Source organism: Eupeodes corollae, chromosome 1 (assembly GCF_945859685.1).
Source record: "Eupeodes corollae chromosome 1, idEupCoro1.1, whole genome shotgun sequence".
NCBI classification, from domain to species: Eukaryota; Metazoa; Arthropoda; class Insecta; order Diptera; family Syrphidae; genus Eupeodes; species Eupeodes corollae.
This window is the reverse complement of record NC_079147.1, coordinates 235,773,140-235,788,659: the sequence shown is the minus strand read 5'-3', so window position 1 is coordinate 235,788,659 and position 15,520 is coordinate 235,773,140. Positions and strand designations below refer to the sequence as shown.

The 15,520-nt window shown below is 36.6% G+C and overlaps 1 protein-coding gene across 7 annotated transcripts in view; it reads right to left on the bottom strand.

Annotated features, from left to right (window-relative positions):
* LOC129938784 (beta-glucuronidase) overlaps positions 1-15,520 on the bottom strand; it is an 82,122-nt gene that overhangs the window by 15,303 nt on the left and 51,299 nt on the right. For 2 of the 7 annotated variants that reach the window (XM_056046532.1, XM_056046536.1), the window contains exon 1: positions 12,517-12,833. The exons of 4 other annotated variants lie outside the window; for them this stretch is intronic. Coding sequence is in view for 1 of the 3 variants with exons in the window: in XM_056046535.1 (XP_055902510.1) it covers positions 12,941-12,965 (25 nt within the window). In the remaining 2 variants the exon portion in view is untranslated. Of the gene's footprint in view, positions 1-12,516; positions 12,834-12,940; positions 13,038-15,520 lie in introns of those variants that run through there. One more of the 7 variants, XM_056046535.1, reaches the window with a different exon arrangement.

The following is a 15,520-nucleotide window of genomic DNA, read 5'->3' as shown; positions in this document are numbered from 1 at the left end:
TAAACCCATCTTTTTCCGACTCCGTCGCAATGCTTAAAAACGCTCCACTGACATCACGCTTTGATCTTCCAATTATGTCAATATCATCTGCGTATCCGAGCAATTGGATGGACCTTTGCAAGATTGTGCCTCTAGTGTTGACGGTTGAGTTGTGCACAATTCTTTCCAGTACGATGTTGAAGAAGTCGCATGACAGTGCATCGCCTTGTCTAAAACCTTTTTTGACACCAAATGCATCGGTGAGATCTTTTCCGACCTTGATAGAGTAGCGTGCATTCTCCATCGTCATTTTGCACAAAGGGATAAGTTTGACAATGATGCCAAAAGTAGACATTGCTCGGTAGAGCTCTTCCCTATAGATGCTATCATACGCGGCTTTGAAATCGATAAAGAGATGGTGGGTATCGATTTGAAGCTCCTGGGTTTTTTCCAAGATCTGTCGTAGTGTGAATATTTGGTCGATAGTGGACTTTCCTGGTCTGAAGCCACACTGATAAGGACCAATCAGGTTGTTGACGAATGGCTTCAGACGTTCACATAATACTGCAGAGAAGATCTTATACGCAATGTTAAGGAGACTGATGCCTCTGTAGTTGGCGCAGTTTAGAGGGTCTCCTTTCATGCATGCAGGCATGCTTTCTTCCGACCAAATTTTGCAGATGAGTTATTGCATGCTCCCTACCAAGTCATCGCCTGCTGCTTTGAATAGTTCGGCGGCGATGCCGTCAGCTCCAGCAGCTTTGTTTGACTTAAGTTTAGATATAGCTATCTTCACTTCGTCAAGGTCGGGTGGGCGGAATTGTTGATCTGCGTCGCCGAGGTTGAGTGGTTCTATCTCCCTTACAGCGGAATTCGGTTCGTCATCGCCGTTAAATAATTTGGAGAAGTGATCTTTCCATATTCTCAGCATCGACTGTGGTTCTACTACGATGTTCCCTTGATCGTCTTTACAGGCTTCGGTTCGTGGCTGGTACCCTTGGGAGGTTTTTTTTACCTTTTGGTAAAATTTACGAACCTCATTCCTGTTGTGACATCCCTCTATCTCCTCGATCGCGCGCTTCTCATGCTCTCTTTTTTTCCGTCTAAGAAGCCGGTGTTCCTCTCTCCTCTTCTGCTCGTAGAGCTCGCGAGCAGCTCTCGTCCTTTTGTGCAGCGCCGTTTTGTATGCCTCTTGTTTCGCTGCGTGAGCTTGCCGGCATTCGTCGTCAAACCAGGGGTTTCGCTGTGGTGGCCGTGTGAAACCTAGCACTTCAGAGGCGGCATCTCTGATGGCTGCAAGGCAATGTTGCCACTGGTTTTCAATGCTTAATGCAGGAAGCATAGGACTCCTTAGGAGGTTATTAGAGACTCGATCGGAAAAGTACATGGCAGTCTCTTCCGATTGTAGCCGTCTAACGTCGAATCTTCTCACAGTACTTCCTTGTTTTGGCTTGGATCGGGATATCCGTAGCCGTACCTTGGCTACAACGAGGTAGTGGTCCGAGTCAATGTTGGCCTCTCGGAATGTTCGGATATCCTGGATACTGGAGCAGTGTCGTGCGTCGATCGCAATGTGGCCAATCTGGTTGACGGTTGATTGATCAGGAGATTTCCATGTCCCCTTGTGGATATTAAGATGCGTGAACTGCGTACTAGCTACCAGCTAGTGTCGTGCAGGCTGTATCTCCCGATTATGCCACCAAAGATGTCTTCTCTTCCTAGCTTGGCATTAAAATCTCCTAAGACAATTTTAAGGGCACTGCTCATATGCCTTGTCCAAGAGCTCGAAGAATATGTCTTTGGTGTCTTCATCTTTCTCCTCTGTTGGGGCATGCGCGCGGCTTATGTTGGCGAATTTAGCCTTGATGCGGATTGTCGTGATGCGCTTGCTCACACTGTTGAAACTCAAGACTTTTTGCCTGAGCCTAGTTCCAACAACAAATCCACACCCAAATAGACGCTGTCTTTGTACTCGGTAGCAGTCGCCGTAGTAGATATCGCAGTCTTTTAGTTTGCGTTTGCCCGGTCCATCCCACCGCACTTCTTGGATGGCTGTAATATCTGCCTTGCAGCAGTTTAGGGCTTCCGCTAATTGTTCGGCTGCACGTGGTCTGTTAAGGGACCTAACATTCCACGTACATATCCGAAGTTCGTTGTCCTTATTTCGTTTGCGTGGGTTGTCAACAGTGAATCCGTCCGTATCCGAGGCTTGTTGTTGCTTCGAAACTATGATGTTTTTACGTGGCCAGGAAGTCACCCCGACGGCACAACCCCCAACCTGGAGGGCCAGATCCTTAGTATAACTCCAAGGAAGGGGAGCCGGATGAACCGCTCCTTTTAGGCCTGGGCTCCGAATATGTCGAAGAAGCCCTATAAGGTGTTCACTAAGTAGTTCGACCTTACTGGAACTGTAGACGCCACCGTTGATTCTATCTCGAGAATTCGTCCGCTGCCGCCTGGGTAAGGAGAGGTGCCTTAGTGGAAACACCTCTCCCCCCCTCTCTCGTTTGCTGCCCCCAACAACTTTCCACTGGGGTTGGAACCCAATCTCCAGTTGAGGTACTAGGCACCCGATGTTCACCGCGGGGAGGTGAGAGTAGGAGTTGATAGACAGAGGTGGGTTTTGAGAAAAACCTGTGGACGCTTGTGTCCTCTTGAATGCACATGTCTACGATTTGAACATTTAGGTCTTCATTTCGGTTCCAACTTAGAATTTATACATCACATTAATTTTATTGTTAATAAAGCAAGTTCTATACTCTGTTTCATTAGAGGCTGGGCAAAGGAGTACAATGATCCCTATGTTACTCTTTCAATTGTCAATTGTCATGTTCGTCATAATCTTGAATATGCTTTGCAGGTATGGACTCCCTACCCTATTACGAAATTCATAGAAAACGTATTGAATCAATTCAACATAATTTCATTTGCTTTGATCTAAAATGTCTTCATTGGGATGATCCTTATGATCTGCCTTCCTATGAACATCGTATTCAGCTTCTTCAAATGCAATCTTCCCATCAAAGGCGTATTAATAAAGACTTAATATTTCTTCATCAATGAAATTGATGCACTTTTTTTGCTATACCGAGGCGGAACTCATCACCTGCGTACATTTGATTTTATACATATTGGCTTCCATAGAACTAACTTTGGAAAGAATGAAGCTTTAAGTCGAATAAGCATTTTATATACATATCTTAAACTGTTCATCGATAGATTTAAATCTTAATAAGGTTGTTGTTCTGTGATAGTTCACGTTAAATGTTAATTATGTTTTGTAATGTATAAGTTTGTTAGGGTTTAATTATATTATTCTCCTACTAATAACTAAGACATGCACTTATGATGAGCCCCTGATCGTAGTTTGACGCTTGCTATAAGCTAAACTAAAAATGAAACCTTTTATTGGAAGACGCGTCATAGCTTATAGTTCAAGATCGTTTCAGATTAATACCAGTAAGTGCTCACAGTGTGTGTCAGATGATGAAAATGACGAAAGCATTAATTAAGCTTTTGTAATAAAGCAAATAAATTGTGTGTTACGAGTACGGCCCAGTCAAGACAAGCGATAATTTTCTTGCGACTATAATTTGCAAGGTCTTTCGAATTTATTTTTATATTTGTGTGAGATGTGAAGAATATGAAGTTTATTTTTTTGTAAGTCCGTCCGGGGAACCTTAAAGACACTAGGAACCCGGGGAACATTTAAAAACCTGCGAACATTAGGAACCCGGGGAATCTAGGTACCCTAGGAACATTAAAAACCCCGGGAACCAAATAACCCAGGGAAGATAAGGAACCCTGTTAACACAAGGAACCCGGTGAACCTTAGGAACTCGGGGAGCTAAATATTCCTTAGAAACATTAGGAACCCTGCAAACACTTGGAATCGGGGGAACCCTAGGAACACTAAGAACTCGGAAAAACAAATAACCCAGGAAGCATTAGGAACCCGGGGAACCTAAGTAACTCTAAGAACACTAGAAACCAATAGATCCTAATAACTGGAAAACTCAAGACCTAACCCGTTGAGGTAAGGGCTAGGACACAAATCTAATATATAAAATTTTGCTGTCACAGTGTTAGTTGCCATACTCCTCTGAAACGGCTTAACCGATTTCCATAAAATTTTGCATATACGTTCGGTAGGTCTGAGAATAGGTTTTTATCTATTTTTTATATTCCTAAGTGCTATGGTTTAGTTGCATCCACATCGTACACGGTGCAACGATCTTCCGATAGTATTAAGTGAAGCTATATACAATGAAGCATTGATTGGTATTGAGGATCATAGCGTCATCATTGCAAACTTACCACTCAGTCATTTCGGTACCAAATCGAAATGCATCTCATTTAATAGATACTGAATTCAATCGTGAAGAACAATACAATACTGTAGAAATGGCAGCGATTGTTGCTCGAAATGTCCCACTTGGATTCGTGGATTCTTTTACCATCCAAAATAGAGAACCTGGAACCTCTCAAAATCAGCTATCCAAATGTGGGTAGCTTAGAGCGAGGAGACGGAAATAGTATACTGTTTATTCCGTTCGACAGCGTTCCCAATTGACTTAAGATAAAACGACTGTCACTATAAAACGTGGTATAACAAAAAAAAATCAGACTTGGAATAAAAAAAGGCAAATGACAGAAAAATGAATTGAACTATAAAAGGTGGTAAACTATGAATGATTGCTTGAAAATTTGAGGTGTGCAATAAATTTGTAGGTGAAATACGAAAAGTTTAATAAACAATGCAGCGACCAAGTCAATAGAATCTTTCCCGATAAAGCCGTAATGCAAAAAGGATACGAAACACTGCAAATGAAACTACTGAAGAAGAACGCTTTAGTATGGCTCGACTTCGTGCTTCTCAATCACAGCCTGGTGAAACGGTTCGGTTGGCAATGCAAAATCGTTGAGCGAACAACAGAGGTCAACAAATAGATAATGTTTGTGACGCAGAAGAAGAGATTTATCAAGTGCAAATTTGAATCGAGCAGTCTTTCAATACGATTGCAGCAATGATAACAACTAGGAGAAACGCCCGGATTATGCTGTGTTAGTGGTAAAGTGGTATTGCAATTGTTGATTTCGACACCTGAGCCATTGTATTCATTGCTTTGTGGCGAAACAAATGGAAAGAAAGATCTACGGCTGCCGACGAAATAAACACTTGACCCAAATCGTCAACTCTATGAGGCTATGTGAAGAAGTTGCAGCTGACAACAAATACGGGAGTTGCATTGCTTAATGATCTGCTGAAGATTTCTCTGAGCAATTGTGACAATTGGTAATAGTCAAGTACCTGTCAATGAATCGAGTGAAATGATATCATTCCCAAATAATTTCTGTAATTTTGTCTGATCAAAAGACAAACTTATTAACGATGTATTTGCAAAAATTATGAATGTTTGAGTGAGCAAGAAATTTTAGCGGCTAAGAATAAAGATGTTAATTACCAGCACTACATAATTGAAAATAAGATCTTTGTAGCAATGCGTTCATTCAAATCTATTGATTGCTTCCTAAATGATAAAGCCACCAAATATATAATTACAGTTTTGGACTCCTCGGATGAGCCGCACAATGCTATTTACACGATTATACTGAAAATAAAATTCAAAGGTGAGGAAGTTCTCATTCCGAGAATCCCGATTATCCCAACCGGCATGCCGTTTTAATTTAGAAGACTTCAATATCCGATCAGTCTTCCATTTGTCATGACTCATGTCCATAAACAACTCACTAGGCCAATCCTTAGGAGTTTGGGTTTTGAATCTAAAACATCCATGTTTTTCCTATAGTCAATAGTCAATGTTGCCATCTGCGTTATTTGTTTCCGCGCCTGATAATAAAACAAAAAATGTCGTGTATCACAAGCTACTTAAGTAAAGAGCAACCTGAATGATTATTGTAGGTAATTGATTTTTGTTTTGTTTGTTCTAATAAAAAAAATATAAAATTCAAAAAATATACTCATTTATTGCCTTTAAGTCGGAACAAAGTTCGCCGGGCCAGCCAGTATAATCATATAAATTTCGATTCTCCAATTTTTAAGTTGTGTCATATAATAATTAGTCAACTAGTAAAATTTCTTTGGTAATAAAATTTAAGTATAAGTCACATCTGTGCATTCTCCAATTGTTAAGTTGTGCCAAATAATAATTAGTCAACTAATAAAATTTCTTTGGTAATAACATTTAAGTATAAGCCACATCTGTACATAGATATAACTTAAAGTCTAATAAATACAAAAAACTATTTATGCAACTGCATTTCCCTGTGATGATCTTCTAAGTTATTCTATAGTTGTTTGTCATTTGTTTGTGTTTCTATTTATAATAAATATCATTAAAGTTTTTATATTTTTATTAAGGTACAGAGTCACCTCGCACCTTGGAAGAACTTGTTTCTGATTCGCTCATAAAGTTATTCTCATGCAATTATTTGAATTGAATTCTTCATTCCAAACCCATCGAACTATGTTTTTCTAGTGGGCTAAATTGAGAGAATTTATCGATTCGACAACTTGTGGTCCGAAAAACATTATAACTTATCGTTTATTAACACGCAATTTCTACAATTGAAGAATTAATAACTCTGTCTGCGATTTTATAGTCTCAAAGTAAGCACAATATTTTTACTAAGGTTTTTCGTGTCGACAATATTTTAGGTTTTAATCAATTCTAATAATAAACTTCAGTAGAAATAAAAATGAATTGGATTCCATCATACCTTCCCTCAAGTCAATCGTCGTCGTTGGGCTATTTGTCTGTGAGTTGCAGACTTTTTCTCGGTCTATGTAAATGTTTCAAACTTGAATGATCCTTTGACATTCGACAAACCAAACAACACCGTTATTAAAAATGGGAAAGAAACACTTTTTAGGACCGCTTTAAAATTGTCTGAAATTAGTCAAGGTTCGTAAACCTAAAGCACTTTGAGGTTGTTCTGAAGCTTTAAGAATTTAAAGTTGACATACAAACTCAAGCCGATAACTCATTAGTTCCTTGACATACAATAAAATGATGCAAACTTTTATCAAAAAATCAACTTCAGTAATGAAGTCCGTTTTCACATAGTGACTTAAATAAAATTTGATATTGTAACAAGTTTTAAAAGTATAGGGCTGGAATTCAAAATCTTTCAAACTAAATTGTTAAACCAATTTTTTGTTCAGTTGAAAGCCTGACATTTAAGAAAATTATTAAAACCTACTACAAGAATGGCACAGCCACATAACGTGCTTTAAAAGGAGTTTAAAATTTACATAACCGTCCAACTGCGCAAGCAATTGGCAAAATTATGAAGAAATTTGAAGAGACTGGATTCAGGTATTGTAAGGCTTGAGCACCATCGTTTCGCTCGTACCACTGAAAATATCGCTGTTATAATTGAAAGTGTTGCCGAAGACCCGAATGTGTCGATTCCTCGGAATAAGATTGTCGGAATTAGGACTGAATTTGGATCTACACCTACATCTATAGAAAGTCCAGCTCACACAACAACTGAAGCCAGCTGACCATTGACAATGTCGTATATTCGTCAGACTTTTTTTTGTCTCATATTCAAGAATTCGACTATGAGAATGTATGCTGGACTTTTTTGCTTTTTTTGTCAACCTTTAACTCTTGAACTTTAAAACCAACATTCGTCAAGTTATGGCTGACATACCGGCCCAGTATGTGTCAAAAAGTGGTGGAAAACTACCTCAAAAGAATCGATGCTTGCAACAATTCGTGTGGTGGTAATTTAAATGGTGTAGTTTTTCACACCCAATGTCAAGGTTCAACATTTATAATAAAGGGTGATTTTTTAGCTAGTATCTTTTTGGCAACACTGGTTGAACAGCTGATGCACGTTTCGTGTTTTGTGTCACTGTCAAACACCTTCAGTTTGGTCTATAATTTAACCATGAATCGTCTTACAAACGAACAACGCTTGCAAATCATTGAATTTTATTATCAAAATGCGTGCTCTGTTAAGAAAGGTCATTGCGAGCTTCTTTCATTTTAATGTCAGTTTAATCAACTCACTGAAGCGGCTATTCGGGCTATTGTGACTGAATTTCGCACCAGTGTTAATGATGACCATCAATTAGCGATTTGTCGCCATTGGGCCTCTGTTACTCAACAAAATTGACAATTTTGCGGAAGGATCAGCTGGAGCAAGAATTAAAGCCGAACGACCTACTGCAACGTAAATTTTTTGGTGAATTAGCTCTTAGAAAGTTGTCCGAAGATCTTTTTTACCGAACAATTGTGTTCAGCGACGAAGCTCACTTTTGGTACCAATGGGTACGTAAATAAGCAGAGTTGTCGATTTTGGAGTGAATATCAGCAAGAAGCAGTGGAAGAGCTACCAATGCATCCAGAAAAAGTCACAGTTTGGTGCTGTTTCTGGGCTGGTGGCATAATTGGCCCGTACTTTTTGAAAGATGATGCGAATCGTTATGTAACTGTGAATGGTGAGCGCTACCGAGAGATGATATGCAACTTTTGTCCAAAATGCAATGACTTGCATCACATGTGGTTTCAACAAGACGGTGCCACATGCCACACAGCACGCGCAACAATGGACTTATTGAGAGGCGAGTCTGGTGAACATTTTATTTCACGTTCGGGACCGGTCAATTGGCCGCCTAGATCGTGCGATTTTACGCCTTAATTGTGGGGCTATGTTAAAGCTCACGCATAAACAGACAGGCCCCCTTTAATTTGGAAAGAGTATGCCGAAGTTGGACTAAGCGAATGAACCATATGAGGCGCAGTCAAGGTCAACATTTGCATGAAATAATCTTCAAACATTATATTATATGGACCGTACTATCGATTCAAGTACAGATTTCAAGCATTTTTCTGAATTGTATGTGTTTTTTTTTTTTGAAAAACTTTCCTATAGCTTTTAAGAAATCAGCCTTTATTTTATTTCCGCTTACTTTTGAAACCGCAAAATGGATAATCGTATACATTGTGATGTGATACCAAAGTGGCATTAAATTTAAAAAAGAATTAACCAAATAAATATGTTTTATAAATCAAAGAACTGGAAAGAAATATCCAATATTTTGCAAACAAAAAATGGAGATGTCGGTGCACATCGGTTTTGAATTCCTGAATATTGCAATGACTAGGAAAGATAGAGTGTGGTAAGGCATTCCATTTTCGCGTAGTACGGCTAAAGAACGAATCTCTGTATTTGACAGTACGGCTGAAGTTGGGCTCGAGGGTATACTGATGAACATTCCTAGAAGCGCGAGTATTACGGTTGAACTGTTTAAGGGGAAGAATGCAACTGGCTATTTCACTAGAGCATAAGCCGTTAAAATAACATTAAAGAAGTGTCAGACAAGAGACCCTATGACGATGTTCAAGCGAAGTAAATGAACTTCTACGTTCAATAATATCCAAGAGGCTTAAGTAAGTTGCAGGAGCCCCAGCCCAGAGATGGGAGTTATACTCAAGCTTTGGACGTATTTAGATAATAGCCAGATCAGAAGGGGTGAAATATTCTTGCATTGCCTAAGGAAACCCAAACACCTTGCGGCATTTTTGGCGACATCACGTATGTGATCATTCCACAAGAGGTGGTTGGTGACACACATACCAAGAATATCGAGGTGTTCAGTCTCATTGATGCAAGTGCCATCCATGGATAATGGCAAAGGGGGTATATCACGCTTTAACGATACAAGACAGCATTGGGTTTTCGAAACATTAAATTCCACGCGGTTTTTTTTAATCCCAATTGAACAATGCTGTTTAGGTCGGAATTTAATGAGCTTATCATATTTTGTCGTTGCTGTTCCACATCCGAAGAAGAGGGATGTGAATCTGAAAACGAATATGAAAAGCTAAGAGTACTATCGTCAGCGAAACAATTTATTTGATTAGGTGTTGCAGACAGTAGATCATTAATAAAAATGAGAAAGAGTGTTGGAGATAAAACAGAGCCCTGGGGCACACCAGCATTTATTTTATTGTCTTCAGACTTGAATCCATCCAATACTACTTGTATTGAACGATCCGCAAGGTAATTACTAATCCAATGAATCAGTGATTCATGAAAACCGAAAGCAGGCATTTTCGATAAGAGAGCCTGATGCCAAACCCTATCAAATGCTTTTGAAATATCAAGTGCAATAATCTTACTTTCTCCAAAACGATGTAAATATTTGCTCCACTGTTCGGTGAAATGAACCATGAGATCACTAGTGCACCTATCGCTACGAAAGCCGTATTGCCGGTCATTAAGAAGCTTTCGATCTTCAAGATATTTCTTGAGCTGATAACTAATCAGCGTTTCCATGACCTTGGAAAGAAGGGACTAAAGTGCAAATGGTCGGTAGTTAGAACGTGTGGAAGATCCGCCTTTTTTGGAAATAGGCTGGACAAATGCCATTTTCCATCCGCTCAGAACGAGACCTGAGGAGTAGGATAGATGAAAAAGCTTACGCAGTGGTTTTGCCAGCGTTGAAGAACTTTCTTCAGAACAATAGCGGGGATACCATCCGGACCAGCGGATTTATGTGTGTTTAGATCTCTTAGGATTCTTGCCACAGTACGAGTGCGAAAAAAGATTGATCTCATAGAATCACTTACTCTCTAAAGTACTTGCAATAAGTACAGAATTACTCTGTGCTAAATTATAAAAATCTTTCTTGTCATCGATTTTTAATTACCATCATTGAATAATTACAAATTACAATTGTAATTATTAAATGCTAAAATGCATAAATGCAATTGTAAGAAACGCCTGATTCAAGGCAACGATGATAGCTCCAAAAGCAGGCAGCACCTAATGATATGCTACGAATTAGTGTTCTAAAAAAAGAACACGAATATATGAAAATCTAATTTATAACTTTTACCTACGGATCTTCTCGAATGAGCTGTGAATGAAATATTTCATCACGATAAAAAGTAGCTTAAAACGCAATCTAGCCTCAAAACTACCTCCACACAAAAAATCATGTCATAATATTGTGCCGTTGCGACGTGAAGGACGGACAAACAAACAAGCAAACAAGCTGACTTTCACGTTAATAATATTAGAATTGGCTTAAAACGGATTTTTTCTTAAAAAAACATAGTTTTTAACAATTTTCTAAAAATAAACATCTAAAAACAGTACAACACCAAATTAGTAAAAACTGATTTTGGACTCCAATATCTCGAGAACCAATTAAAGTAGTGAGTAGAAATTTGTTTATTTCGGTTAAGTAACTTTCTAAGAAAAATCCAATTGACATTTTTCTAAAAGAAAAAGAAACTTTAAAAAAATGGTAATAAAAATTGTTAAAAAGTGGTTTCTACATTTTAATCAAACTTATTTTATTAAATAAAAAATATTTTAGTTAAATTTAAGTTATTATTTAGAAAATCCAATTGACATCTTATAAAAATAACTATAACCTACAAAAACAACTAAAAACTGATAAGAAATAGTTTTCGACTCAAGTATATTGAGAACAAAGAACGATATTGATTTCAAATTATTTTTATCTTACACAAAATGGTTTTGTCAATATTTTGTAAAACTTTTAGTAACATTTAAAGTGGGATATGAATGGTCACACAACTGCCTTTAAAATAAGTACCAACATAAAACCTCTTATTGGAAAATCCAAAAACTTATTTAAACTTGTGCAAATAACTAAGATACTTAGAACTTTTAAGTGTAGTTTCTCATTTATTCTTTAATTATGTAAAATGAAATTTATTTCACATAAAAGAAAAGTACGCCACGATTTTTGCTCCTGTAAACTTAAAAGAAAGTTCAGATTGATAATTAAGATGACGACTCCTACACTTATGCCCAAACTTGAATGAAACCTAAGAGATGCAGACCTTTGAGAAACGAAAAAACTAGATATATATTCCTTCATTGGATATCAAGACCTATACATCAATAAGCTTCTCTCCATATGTCAGTTTTTCTGATTAAATAAATAATATCGATAATTATTATTGGTATTTCGATTTCTATACAATTTGGAACTTTGGCTAAGGTATAAACATCATTAAAACTGAAATATGAAATACCTTTGCGTATATTTTATTATTTTTGTTATCTTATCTGACCAAAAAAAATACAACCTTGTCACTGACAGCTCATAGTTAATAATGCTACGAGCGGCGCTGTATCTAATTTGGTCTGCCACAAATACAAAATTACCTACATGAAACATATCACCTAATATGAGGTTTTCTTTAATCAGAGCACAACAAAAGTTCACCCTTCAGCACCCTCCTTTTTGAAAATATAAACGAGACCAAAGAAAAACAACGCAGGAATCACCTGCAAATTTCTGATACGCGTCTTTGACGTTCGACGTAATTGTCCGTCATCGTCGACGTCGTCGTTGTCGTCGCGGTCGCCCGGCTGACGGATTCGACTGACAATCAAAGCTGAAGAATTGTCATACCTATGCGTTTATATTGAAATTCAAATATCGCGTGCAACAACACACCATGTGCCGCCGGCCGCTGTCAAGAGTTCTAGATTCAGTTTTGGTCATAATATACTTACATCATTCGGAGGCGCCCATTGTGATGATGTCAAGCGAAGCCAAGTGGAAAATGTGTGAAACACAAAACGGAGCAATCAAGAACAAAACACCGCGCATCGTAGAACAACAAAAAGAATAAAATATGAAACAAAATAAAAACGAAAAAATAAATAAAAACAAAATTTAAATAAAATATTAAGCATCCCGAATTCGTCATACACACATAATTTTAACATTATGTGTGAATTCACTCCGCCGCCGCTCAACAAGCAAATTAAAAGCTTTTTCGAGCGGTGGTGGAGCCACTATGAATTTCTAATTATTTTGTTCCATGAGATTAGTCTCAATTAATTACAAAATTGTGCGATTAAACGATAATTAATGTCAGAAAAAATAAAAACAACTTTATGTTTGGAAAATATGCGAAATGATTTTTGACAAGACCTTTTAACATCCGACGAAGGCCCATAGTACGTGCCCAACAAACGTGAACTAGAGAGAGCCATCGCTCAAACGAATAACACAGGTGGTGCCTGCTCCCGTCTGGTGACCAAATCGTAGTCTTCGATGACGCATTAGATAAATTGTGGAGGAGAGTGTGGGTCTTTCTCATTGTTTGTGGAGAAATCAAATAAAAAGCTTATTTTCCACAGAAATAACAGGGTTGCCACGTCCATATGAATGTATAAGAATATAATGATCGAATAATTTGTGTAATGTGATCCGTGTTGAAAATTCAAGATTTTGTACAAACGCTTTGGTGGTCTTTATAAATTAAAATAAAATTTAATGGTTGTAAATTAAAGTTTGGACAATATTTTTAAACAGTAGAATTTTCTTTTATTCTTTAAGAAAAAAACGATTCTGTTAGAGACTATAATCGGTATACTTTTTTCTATGTATGTTATTAATTTTACTTGTCGTAGTTTTTATTTAAATTTTTTGGAAAAATAATATTTAATATGGTTTCTTTAACGTAGAGAATTCTAAAGAAAACTTTTCAATCTTAGTAATTGCAAAAACAAATAGGCTGGCCACACTGATAACATTCCATTGGTAAAAACGTACAACTAATAGTTTTTGTAATATGCCAAATTGTCATTTAAAGAACTTCACAACGTTCAATACAAAATATTTAATTTCAGTAATAATATTTTAAAAAAGATGAAGTCGAAATCTAATTTCGAAATCTTAGTCTCGAGATATTTGAAGAAGACTCAATTCTTACTTTCTTCTCTTAGCATTTATTTTGTAGATTTTTTTTTATTCCACAAAACATAAACAACAAAATTTAAAATAAGTTTAAAGTCAATATCCCCGAAGAAATTGTAGGTGAAAATTATTTCTTGCAGTGTACAAATTCTCATAGGAAGTGATATTTTCGACGTTTTAAGGTCAATTAAATATATAAAAGAGGCTGGGGTACAACCCACTCTGATAACTTCCCATCCCGTCTGTTGATTTGTCTTGCTATAAAATTTGCAGATTTTTGTGTTTTTTTTTTTTTTTTAAAGTTGTCACAACAATAATTCGCATATGATGAAATAATTTGATTTTAAAATCAATGTTTGTTAAAGAGTTTTTAGTCGAAAAACAATTTTTACCAATTTTGCCTACTATTTATTTTATGAAAAAACGGATTGTTGAATTTTTATAGGAAACTTACTGAATGTCAAAAACAATATTTTCTGTGAGATAAAATTAGTTTGAAGCCAATATCTCAATGTTTTAAAAAGCTATTTAAGTCGAAAATCAATTTTTAACAACTACGTATTGTTAAATTTTTGTTAGGTTTTAATTTTTTTGTTAAAAAACTATCGATTCGATTTTTCTCAAAATTTTTCCGAATGTTTGAAACAATATTTCTTATAAGTTAGATAGTTAAGGTTTTTAGGTTTTTATTTAAAAAAAACTGTCAATTGGATTTTTTTTTCCAAAAATATACTTGTTTAGTATCATGTTACAGTTTATAATATAAAATTTAATTCAAGTCTCTAGCGTTATTGGTTCGTGAGAAATTTAGGGTCAAACAAAATGTTCACTTTTTTGAAATTACTATGGTAAAAAAACATTTTTTTCAAAGTCCTTTCTGCATCTTTCTGCATTATTATCTGTATAACAAAATTTATTTGAAGTCGATATCTCTACTTGAGCTATGGACGACAAAAAAAACGTCATGAACGTTCGTACAAACGTTAGCACAGACATCTCTCTAAAAATCTTTTATTTCGCCTCTAGAGGCTTTGAAACGTCGAGAAATGTAAAATTTTCAATTCGACAAATCGGAACGCTTACAAAAACTTCGTATAGGAAGTTAATAAAAGGTTTTTTGGTACGTTCGTAAGTCTGTATGTTTAAACATCTTTCGTATGTTCGTAATGAACTTCGTGTCACATGAATAGGGTCAAACCTTTTTAAGTTTTTTATTTGACGATTTTTTTAAACCCTTAACTTTTTTTTTTGGAAAACTCTAAATGGGAATAAATGAATCATGAAGCGGTTTTTCCGAAGAGGGTCATAAAAAGTATATTTTCTTTGTATCACATTTACCTGTAAGGTCCTTTAAAGTAAAAAAAATATCAAGAAAACTTATGGTTTTGGTAAATACTGGTTTATATGAATAGATTAAAATAATTTGTAGTAATGTGTGTGGCCTTCTGGTTTCTGTAACCTATGGTGTATGGTGTATGGATTAATAGAGTGCTGTCAAAAAATTTGGTCCAGGACCGTTATATGGTTTCAATAATCCCTTCGGTTTTTTGGTATTGCCTACCTTCTTCGTAGATTTTTCTTGAAAGCCATTCCCTTACGTTATCTATGATGTTTAGGTCAGGAGATTATGGGGGCCATGGTAAAAGGTTCACATTTTGGCCCTGCATCTAGGCCTTTGTTGTCCATTATCCTGTTGGAAAGTCCATCGTTGTTCACCACATAATGCAGAAAACTGCTGAAAAGCTCGTTCCGGAACCGGTTTTTAAATAATTGCCGTCATCTTAAAACTTTGAAAATAAAGCTCCACGGTCA